We start from the raw sequence: 10736 nt of genomic DNA, 5'->3' as shown, positions 1-10736 counted from the left end.
AAGTTTCTCCATATAAATATTTCATAGGAAACAAGACTATTACTACCACCTTGGGGGAGAGCATGTGAGTCTAGTAGAGGAAGGGAATGTTACCCAATAATCTGCCAACTTAGCCCACTTTTCTTAATTTTTGGTGCCCTAACTTAGAGTGAGGCCACCATTATCATCTCTTGCTTGTATTATTACCACAGCCTCCTAAATATGTCTTCTGCTTTCATTTCTCAGAGCAGCCCGACCGCTCTTTCTTTAAAACAAATCTGATAGTGCCACCAATCTCTAAACTTCTACAGTGGTTTCCTACTAACTTGAGCCTAAAGCCCAGTCCTCAAAGTGACACACGTGTTCTGATCTGGCCCCATTCATCCACTCATTCATTAAATATTTATTGAGATTCTAATATGTGTCCCGCACTGGGGATTACAAAAGGATGTAAGCAGAAATAGACAACAGTCTCTGCCCTAATGGAGCGGAGATGAGGTTAATTAGAATCAAGTAAAACTACAACCATGGTAAGTGCCACAAAGGAGAGGCATGATACCGCAGTGGGAAGTTCGACCTAGTTGGGGAGGGCTTTCTGCAAAGTGCTTACCCTTCTAAATCCAACATTTACCGCTGAACTATCTGCAGTTCCCCAAGGACCTAGGCACTGCCCTCTTACCCTGTGGCCTTTCCACAATTTGTTCCCTCTTCCGGGAAAGCTCCCTCCCTCCTTACCTGGCTCCATTATATTTTTTGTATTTCCTGTGTTGGGTACTGTGATAAGGACTTAACTTCAGTTTTCTCTTGCATTCTTTGCCTCAGTCTTCATTGGTGGGTACTACTGTTATCCCCATTTTCCAAACAGGAAACTAAGGTCAAGAAGGCAAAGTAATTTGCCCAGAGACCTAAAACTACTAAGTGAAGAAACTGGAATTCAAATCTAGGCCTGCCTGACTCCAAAGCCCATTTCCTTGGGCACTACAGTATTGTCTCCCAAGTCCTTGACATTCGCCTCGTTTACTCTGGTCATCTTCCCTGATGTACACCCAGTGGGGTTAAGTGCTTCTGTGCTCCCACAGGTCACAGCGTCATAGCACAGTCATTATGATTTACTTGTCGCCCTACTAGACAGACCTTCCTGTTGGGACTGGGTCTTTCTCGTCTTTGCAGCCTCAGTGACTCCAGATAGAAGGAGCCAAACCTCGGACACTAGGGCAGAGGACAGCTTGTGGGCGAAGTGTGGCCCCTTTCTAGGCTGGTCTAGGAAAAGGGGGGGATGCGACTAGTGATTCTGCACATTAACCAGGGAGGCTGCGGGCGGGGCAGGTGGTCCCAGCTGCAAACTTTCCCGGTGGGCCTCAACTGCCAGGATGGGTTGTGGGGGTGGAGGGTGAGGGAGAGCACTGAGTGACAGGTGCACTGAGGGCGGCCTGGCAATGAGATCCCACAGTGGCCATGTGTGCAGAGCTGGACTCCCGGGCTCTGGTCTTCGGGCTCTGCCCATCAGGCCCAGCTGCTAGGGCCCCAGGGCAGCCTGGTCTCATTCCTTGGGTTCCCACTCACCCACCCCACCTGCAGTTTTGAGGCCCTCGGGACGGCAGGATGGCCTTGCCTAGCCAGGCGCCTCAGAACTGTTAGCTCCATGCCCGGAGACGGTGTGGCTTGCAGCCGGGCACTGCACACTACCAGTCCATGCACAAGGCCATCTCTTGGAGGACCCTGTGTAGGGGGAGTGAAGGGGATGGGGCTTGCTGGAATGTATTATGGGGACCTTTTGACCTTCGCACAATAAAGTTTCTTCTTGGTTAGATTAGTGTCAGGGTGGTAGCTTTCTGAATTTTGAGCAGGCATCACAGATTTATAAATCCTCTGGGATACAGAACTGTCTCTCTGTTCCCAGTTTTGAAATAATTCTCTAAAAAGTCAGAGGTTCAGGCCCAAGCCCTTGTTTCTCCCCATCCCCCAAAATGCCTCTAACAAATAAGATGAGACATCCTGATATGATGCTGATCCTAGTACAAATCTAAAATCTTCTGTGATAAAAGAGCTGCCATTCACTACATTTAGAGGCCTAGATCTAAGATCCAGAATCCAGAGTGTTTTCACTTTGAGTGAAGACTGATACAATATGTGTTAATACAGAAAAAGTACTTCCATGGTGAAACAGGTAAAAAGGTAAAATTTGAGGAAGGCAGGGAACAGACCAGTTTTGAGACTGTTGAAATAACCCAAATAGAGAATGCTACACTCCTTATTTATAATTATAAATATAAAATTATATTTATAGAGTTGAAAGGAAAAATAGATTAAGAGATGCTTTAGGAACTATTGAAAATAAAGAGAGGAAAAAAAAGGGTCAAATGATCTTGAGCTTGGGAAAAAATATGACAGTGTATTCCTAACAGTTAAATTTTGTGTCTCATATTTTATGTACTTTTTTCCCCCAAGACTTACCTAGCTCAGGTTAAAACCCTACAAAGGTGGAAACCCCTATGAAATAGGTGAGATATGCAGAAGTTGAGAAATGCGTGTGAGGTCTCAGAGAATGACAGTGCCAGAATTTGAACTAAGTCTGGTTACAGAGTCTGCTTGCTCTTAACCACTTTCTTAGAAAGACCTTCTAAAGGAGGTAGAAACTAATTTGGACTTGGAAGGCAGAGGTGGACTTGGCTAGGTCCAACATGGGTTATTTAGAGCAGCAATTTTGCATTGGGCTATATTCAGTCATTGAATAGGTAATGATTGAGTGAATACAATATGCCAAACACTGTTCTAGTTGCTGGGATACAAGAGTGAACAACACCCCCACGTTTACGGAGTAAAGTAATATCAGAAGACTATGTTGGGACCAGTTTATAGATGTTTTCCAAAGTCAAATAAAAGAAACTTAGATTTGATACAGTAATAAATAGGGAGAATTAAAGGTTTTTAACATGATGAAAGTGATATATAACTAACAGCACTGTCCAGTCTGAATTGGAGCAGGAAAATGTTGGTGTCAAGATTATTAACAAAGTAACACAATTTTAAATATCCATTATTTATTAAGTGCTAACTCTGTGCTAGGTGTTATCCTAAGCACTTTATGTGTATTAACTCATTTAATACTCACAAAGCCTCTCAAGTACTACAGGTTCTGACAGTTAAGTTCATGAACTTGTTGCAACAATGTTGCTAAACGTTTTTTATATCAGAGGGATTATTCATTATGAATTTGTACCAACTGGACAAACAATTAACAAAGTTTACTATTTGGAAGTGCTGAAAAGGCTGCACGAAAAAGTCAGACGACCTGACCTTTTCGCCAACAATTCATGGCTCTTACATCACAACAATGCACCAGCTCACATGGCACTGTCTGTGAGGGAGTTTTTAGCCAGTAAACAAATTACTGTATTGGAACACCCTCCCTACTCACCTGATCTGGTCCCTAATGACTTCTTTCTTTACCTGAAGATAAAAGAAATATTGAAAGGAAGACATTTTTATAACATTCAGGACATCAAAGGTAATACAACAGCTATGATAGCCATTCCAGAAAGAGAGTTCCAAAATTGCTTCGAAGGGTAGACTAGGCACTGGTATCGGTGCATAGCTTCCCAAGGGGAGTACTTCGAAGGTGACCATAGTGATATTCAGCAGTGAGGTATTAGCACTTTTTCTAGGATGAGTTCGCAAACTTAATTGTCCAACCTCGTATTACTGTTCATATTTTATAAATGAGGAAGCTGAGGCACAGAAAGGTCTAGTAACTAAAGGTCAAACGGCAAGTAAATGGTAGAGGAAGACCCAGGCAGTCTATCTCCAGAGCCCATGTTCTTAACCACTCCACTCCACTCCCTGATGATAGCCTAGTAAAATCCAGAAAGCCACAAGCATGGTGTCAGTGGGAATGAGAGGAATGGAAAGACTGACACTTGTTTTCTGAAAAACTGGACTTCACAGTAAGTGTATTCGTTTCCTAGGGCTGCTGTAACAAATTACCACAAACGGGGTGGCTTAAAACAACAGAAATTTATTCTCTCACAGTTATGAAGGCCACAAATCGAACCCGGTGCCTCGTTCAGACATAAGGAGCTGGCGGCAACCACCACGCTGTGCACAGCAACTTAGCGCCGGGAACAGCACGAGCGGGTTATCTGACCAGACGGTTGGTGGGCCTCACGTCTCTGCTCAGTTGTACTGTATATAACGGACCATCCACACTGACAGAAACAGCAGAGAAATGCCAGCCTGTGCGTGGCCTGTTTGTCCTGCATGGTCTGTTTTCCAGTTGCCTCTTCCCAGACCTGATCAGGGGGCCACAGCCCAGGAAATAGTTACCCTCAAGGAGAAAAATATTCCCAACCACCGACCTATCTGGCCTTACTATTCTTACCTCTTATGTGAGCGACTCAGCCTATTTCATCACCTGTACAACTAGGAATAGTAATAATATCCTACTTCATAAGGTAACACTGAAGAGTAAATAAAACATATCATATCTGGTTATAGAGCCTCACCAGCTTCTCCTAGCTTTAGAAAGCCCTAAAGCAGGACCAGAAAATATTTCATTCACTTATTTCATTCACTTCCAGCCTCATCATCACCACTGCTCTTGACTCCTTCTAGCTCACAGTACCTCACCCTGAGCTAGAGGCCAGCCTGAGGTCCCGTTTCTTTTAACTTCCCCATGCCTCCCAAAACACACTTTTTAAGCTATAAAGCAACTCCTATGTGAGATATAGCCTGTCATCACCTTTATCTACCACTTACGCCCATCTAAAAGCCCTATCTGAAACTTTCTTATGTCAGTACGTACTTTCTACCCTTGAAATTTACAGCAAAAACTTCCTTCCCAGCCTGCATACACCCCCATAAACATCCTTTCCTCTCCCTGGAGCACACTCTAGACTTAGAGCCTCAGGACTCTAAACTGTCCTTGCTGACCTCTGTCACATCATAAACTATCGGGAACAGAACACGAATATGTTGCTAATAGAATCAAGAAAATTCCATTTAATATGTGGTTTTATACCACAACCCCACCACCAAACGAAAGCATCTGAAAAATCAAATTCTTGTTAGCAACAAAATGGAAAAAACTAGAAATGGAGCTTAATCTTAGATTAATCTTAGAATCTATCCCAAAAGTATGCCTTTACCTCCCAGCACTTCCTTGCCTTTCTTCAGACTTTTTCTGGACTCCTTCACTTCTATTTGGTAAGTATTCACTTATCAAACTGGTACTTTACTTTTAAAAATCCAGCTAGCGATTGTTTGATTTTTTTTTTCAGCAAGCATGTTGCAGATTTCTTTAACTAGAAGCATTTCACCTGGAAAAAAATGTATTTTTTAAGTAAAATGGTGAGTTATCAAAGCAAGCAATTGCTTCTGTCTTCTTTAAACCATAGAGAGTAACATTATAGGTGATTAAAACACAAAAAGTGTTACAGACATTTAAAAACAAAGGGCAAAGCATTCCTCTCTTCCTTTTTATTTTTTTCTTCTCTTCCTTTCTAAGGAGCAGGTCACAGGGAAAGGCAGAGAGCACCAAGCAGGTAGGAGACATGGAACTCAGTCAAGGAGACAGCTGTTTGGGGATCCTTTTCAGTAGCTGTAGATTTGTGGGGCAGGAAATGAATGGGCAGAGGTAACAGTTAGGGTCAGGAAGGGCAGAGTCTCTGTGCCTTGACACACATTCCTTTTCCCTAACCCTCTGATTCTTCTTTCTTGTTTTTTCCTTCCCTCACAACATCAGGTGACCACTCCCCAATTTCTTGAAAATATTACTTTTTTCTCATCTATTTGAAGAGTAAGTCCTAAAGGGAAGATCCTGCCCTGAAACTTACTTTATTTTTAAACAACATTTTTGTAGTGTTTTATTAAGGAAAAAATAGAAAAAACAGATAAGTGGGGGGAAAGAAAAAAAAAAGAAAGCCTCTCCCCTATACAGTCTCACTACTGGTCGGTCATATGTAACTATCCTTCCAGACTTTGTAGTGTGTGTGTTGAATGTTTTTTAAACTTTTCATGCCAGAAATCCTAATTCAAGTGTCATTTCTCCATACATCCAGAACTGGTATATTTACATTTTCCATCAGTTGTTGCAGAAGATAACCCAGAGCCCAAGGACAAAGGATCATTGTCACAACCTCCCATTACTGAATTGGAGTCACATGTGTTCTCAGAAGAACTCACCACCAGCCCCTCTACATTTGAAGCTACCTCTGAGTTGAGGGCACTTTGGAGCAGCAGCAGAGAAATCCCAAAATGAAGAGACCGAGGCAGTCACCAGCCCAGGAGAAAAGTTTCAGGCAGGTGGTTGTCACCCACAAGAAAATTCCCACAGGAAAGAAAGACCATGAATGTAGTAAATGTAAAGCCTTCAGCCATGGCTCACACCTTTTAATCCACCAGGGACTGCACTCTGGAAAGAAGCCCTATATGTGTAGTGACTGTGGGAAAATCTCCAACCAGAGCTCAAACCTTATTAGCATCAGAGAATTCACACAGGAGAGAAACCCTATGATGTCATGAATGGGGAAGTCCTTCAGGTGGCGTGTGCATCTTGTGCAACATCGGAGGATTCCTTCAGGGGAGAAGGCTTACAAGTGTAATGAGTGTGGGAAGGCCTTCCGTCCAAGCTCATGTCTAAGTCAGCATCTGAGAATTCACAGTGGAGAGAAACCTATTATATGCAGAGAATGTGGGTAAGCCCCCAGATGGAGTTCAGAGCTTATTAGACATCAGAAAGTTCATGCTAGAAAAGAGCCCTCCCAGTGTACTGAAGGGGAGGAAGTGGCCAGACAGAACTGTGCTTTCGTCTAATCAACTTTACGCCTAGATTCCATGAAAGGCATAAGCACCTTAAGGTTTCTCCTGTGTCTTACTTGATTTAGGAAAACTGTTTACCTACTCCCACCCACAGATCACGACTTCATGTCCTCTGATTAAAAAGGCTGTGTTGACTAGGACACCTCTGGCTGTAATAGCCAAAATGCCTATTTCATTAGAGTTCTGGCCCTGGCAGCTGGTTAGGCAGTGGTCATTCTTATATTAGTATTACTGTGAATGGATCTTTGGTCATGGCCCTTTCTCAGACCTACCTGGTCTGCCCCTTCTGACAGGGTCACATCTACAAGTGTCCAAGTATGAGACAGAAACCACACTAGTTATCTTAACAGGGAACGCTTAATAGAAAGAAATATTAACTAGTAAAAGAGGATTATCTGCTAAAGGGCTTAAAGAGATCTTAAAGAATATAGGAATAGCTGCATGGGGAACAGCTATGCCTCTAGGGCTGAGGGAGGTACCCAAGGAAGAAGCAAACTTAGACGAGCCCCCGCTCCCTGAACAAGACTGAAATTCAGACCTCACTGGACAGGGTATGGTTATCCCATGGTGTACTACAGCTGGTGTGCACAGGCTTGCAATGGCCAATTTTTCAGATCTCTTCCCAAACCTGCATTAAAATTGGTCATGGTGGGAATATTCATACCTTGGAAGTCAAGGAACACTACAAATCAGGGCTTTTTTTCTTTGAACTAGTTATTAAATATTAACCAGCACAACACTGGCTATGGCCCCCTGGATGGTAAAGTTCACCAAGGTGGTGCAAGCCAAAGCAGGAAACCACAGGTTGAGATGCCAGCGAACTCACCAGAAGATGGGTGCTGCATCGTAAGAATACGGAGGAAAAACTACCAGAACCAGAAGAGAAGCCCCCTCCTCCTTGCTTTATTCCTCCAGTGCCCTTTACTGCCATAGCCCAACATTGTGCCAGCTGCCCATGGGGAAATGTTTACAGGTCCAGCTCCAGTATCATAAAGTGAGGCAGAGAATGTTAGATTTGGAGTTAGGAGGCAATAAATTGACAACTGGCCCATGTTACAAGCTCATTTCCACCCCAGGACCTCTGTCCTTGTTTTCCACCTCCCTGTCCCCACACTCTCCTCCCCAGTAGTTATATAAGTCACCCCTTACTTTATCTAGCTCTCTACTTAAATGTCACCTCTTCAGAGAAGTCTTCCCTGACTCTAAGCTACAAGTCTTATTTGTCTCTCATGAATGTCCAGAGGTAAGCAGGTGGTCAGCAAACTACAGCTCATGGGCCAAATCCAAATCCAGCTCATGGCCTGTTTTGGTTGGTTGGTTGGTTGGTTGGTTTTATAGCCCACAAGCTAAGAATGGTTTTTACATTTTTTAAGTGTTGTAAAAGAAAGTGACAGAGACTTTGTGGCCCGCAAAGCCTAAAATATTTACTATCTGGCTCCTTACATAAAAAGTTTGCCAAGGGCCAGCCGAGTGGCGCGTTGGTTAAGAGCTGGCTTGGAACGCCAGAGGGCCCCGGTTCGGATCCCACATATGAGGGCCAGTGACACTGCCCTCCACAGCTAAGATGCTGAACAACAGCTCAACCTGGAGCTGGGCTGCCGTGAGTCTGCCGGCGACAGTGTAGGCTGCAGTCCCTGCTGCAGTGGGTTGCCATGGGCTACCATGTGTCGCCAGCAGCCAGCATGAGCGGCCAGCAGCCGCTGTGAGAGGCCGTCCAGAAGCTGGCGACTGATGTGCCTCACCCGGGAAGAGCGCAATGGTGGTGCCAACTTGGGCCAGTGAAGCAACGTCCTCCACAACTAGACTGAAGAACAAAAGGACAGCAACTTGTCTGCTCCCCTTCCCCCAATTCCCCAGCGCTGTTCCCATCCCCCCAATTCCCCAATAAAAATCTTAAAAAACAAAACAAAATGCCATTATGGAGAAGGAACAAACAAATTTGGGGAGACAATGAGCAGTGCTGCACCCCACAGAACATCTCCTCACTTCTGCGACCCGGTGCTGCTGACTGACCAGGAAAGGAGAGTCCTGGTTCCAGAAAGAGCAGAACAGGATCTGGGAAGCAGAGGATGACAGACAAGAGGTCTGATCTTGGTGGTGATCATTCCAAAAATAGCCATCATTCTGGCTGCAGTGCCCTGTATTTGGCACTCTGAGAAGAGCTAAAATCAGAAAAATATTTTGTAAGCAAAATTTTGACTTGAAACCATCTCTTTTGAATTTGTTAGTATGAAAAAAGCTATTTCCACAACTGAAGTTCTGTGTGCTTAGTTTGATTGTTACAAGAACTAGTTCCTTATCCTTGAGGGGGTGCTGGAAGTTAAAGGTACCATACTTGAGTAATTATAATCTGTTCCTGTTTCTGGATGTACAGTGCCTTGCTCACATGTGCATTTTGCAATTCACTGATAGCAGGAAGCTCCCCCAGCTGTGCAGCTGAATAAGTAAAAAAACTTGTACTTGTTTACAAGAGTGTGGTCTTTTGTCCATAGCAAGAGGCAAAGAAGCAGACTGTACCTGGTGTCTGGAAGAGGATGGGCAACCTAGGGATACCTTATAAACACCCTTAACAGAGATTTCACAGCAAATACACTGTACTGGATCCTGGTGGCCTGGTCTGGAGGAAGTGGGTACCCAGGTACTTTGAGGGCAAAAACCACTGGGGTTGGTAAGAAATACAGACAAAAGATTGTCCTTTACCTAACAAGTACAGAGCTTCTTGTTATTCCATTACATATCTAGGGAAAGCTCTCCTATCAAAAGGAAATGCAAGGTGCACTTGTGAACAGGGCACTTTTATACCTAAAGAAAGAGAAGAAGATTATGTGAACTTTAGTCAATTCCCAGACACCTCTTCTGGGATCATGAGCAGAGTCTTTCAATATAATGAAACCAAGGTCAAGGAATAATTGCAGTTACAATTTCATTTACAAAATTACCAATGCAATGAAGAGAGTCAAAGAGATCAAACAGAAACACCAAGCTAAATTTATAATGAACAGGTTGAAGAAAAATAAAGAACTACAGAAATTTCAGGACATCAAAGAAGTCAAGCAAAACATTCATCTCATCTGGGCCCCGTTTGCATGCAAAGGATAGCAGCTGGAAAACAAAATGGTACGGAAATTACAACAGGATGTGGACATGGAAGTTGTTTCTGAAAAACTTACTGTCTGTAACCATTTCTATGAGTGCACTGGAAAAATCTTCTTTAGAGACTTAGAACATCTAAATTTTTGAATTTTTTACATAAGGTGATTCAAATGAAAAGAATTAAAAATACACCTACATTGCTATCTGCAAAACATTAGATATTGTGGATGCTATATTGCATCTCAATATTAAACCTTCACTGATATATGTACTTATGTAAATCATGAAAATTCTGTAAATACAGAAATGAATTGTGGACATGAAATGGTCATGCCACTTGGATAATGGCAGTAGGCAGCATTTATGTAATTAATGACAAAAATTCATGGCTAGTGATATACAAAATAAAATTTTCTTTGCAGTAAAGAAAATTAAAAGCATTCAAAGAAATGAAAATATGACCTATAATGAGGAGAAAATCAATAGAAACAGATCCAGAAATGGCACAGATGATAATTATTAGACAAGGACACTAAATACAGCTACTAGATGGGTAAAAATTTTGGGTCTGTTCTCATCGGATCCCAACCATATTCCAGTTCTTCACATGTAGTTTCTACATCTCTTTGGTACTTCTGCTTTGGGCTTTGTGCAGATCTTCTGTTAGTGAGTTCCCCTATAGCCTCATGAATAAACTTGTTCTCCTGTGATGTACATAGAAGTTAAAGACTTGATTATGAAGGGACAAATACAACTTCAGTTAGAAGAAATTACATATTATTTGACTTAACATTCAGAAGGAAATGTGTGACTCAGTGGTGAATTCTTCTTTTTCCTATTTGTTTGTT

General features: G+C 42.8%; 1 protein-coding gene across 1 annotated transcript; it reads left to right on the top strand.

Moving 5' to 3' along the window:
- The first annotated feature begins 2134 nt into the window (after positions 1 to 2134).
- ZNF232 (zinc finger protein 232) lies at positions 2135 to 8266 on the top strand. Its single transcript, XM_019664805.1, is given in 6 exon segments — positions 2135 to 2146; positions 6014 to 6191; positions 6194 to 6451; positions 6454 to 6499; positions 6501 to 6750; positions 6752 to 8266. Coding segments are annotated over 6 exon segments (798 nt in total). The 3' UTR covers positions 6806 to 8266.
- Positions 8267 to 10736: the final 2470 nt, after the last annotated feature.

The sequence above is a fragment of the Hipposideros armiger genome, unplaced genomic scaffold, assembly GCF_001890085.2.
Source record: "Hipposideros armiger isolate ML-2016 unplaced genomic scaffold, ASM189008v1 scaffold_431, whole genome shotgun sequence".
In the NCBI taxonomy this organism is placed as follows: Eukaryota; Metazoa; Chordata; class Mammalia; order Chiroptera; family Hipposideridae; genus Hipposideros; species Hipposideros armiger.
The sequence above is the reverse complement of the archived record's forward strand: the minus strand, read 5'-3'. Positions and strand labels throughout refer to the sequence as shown.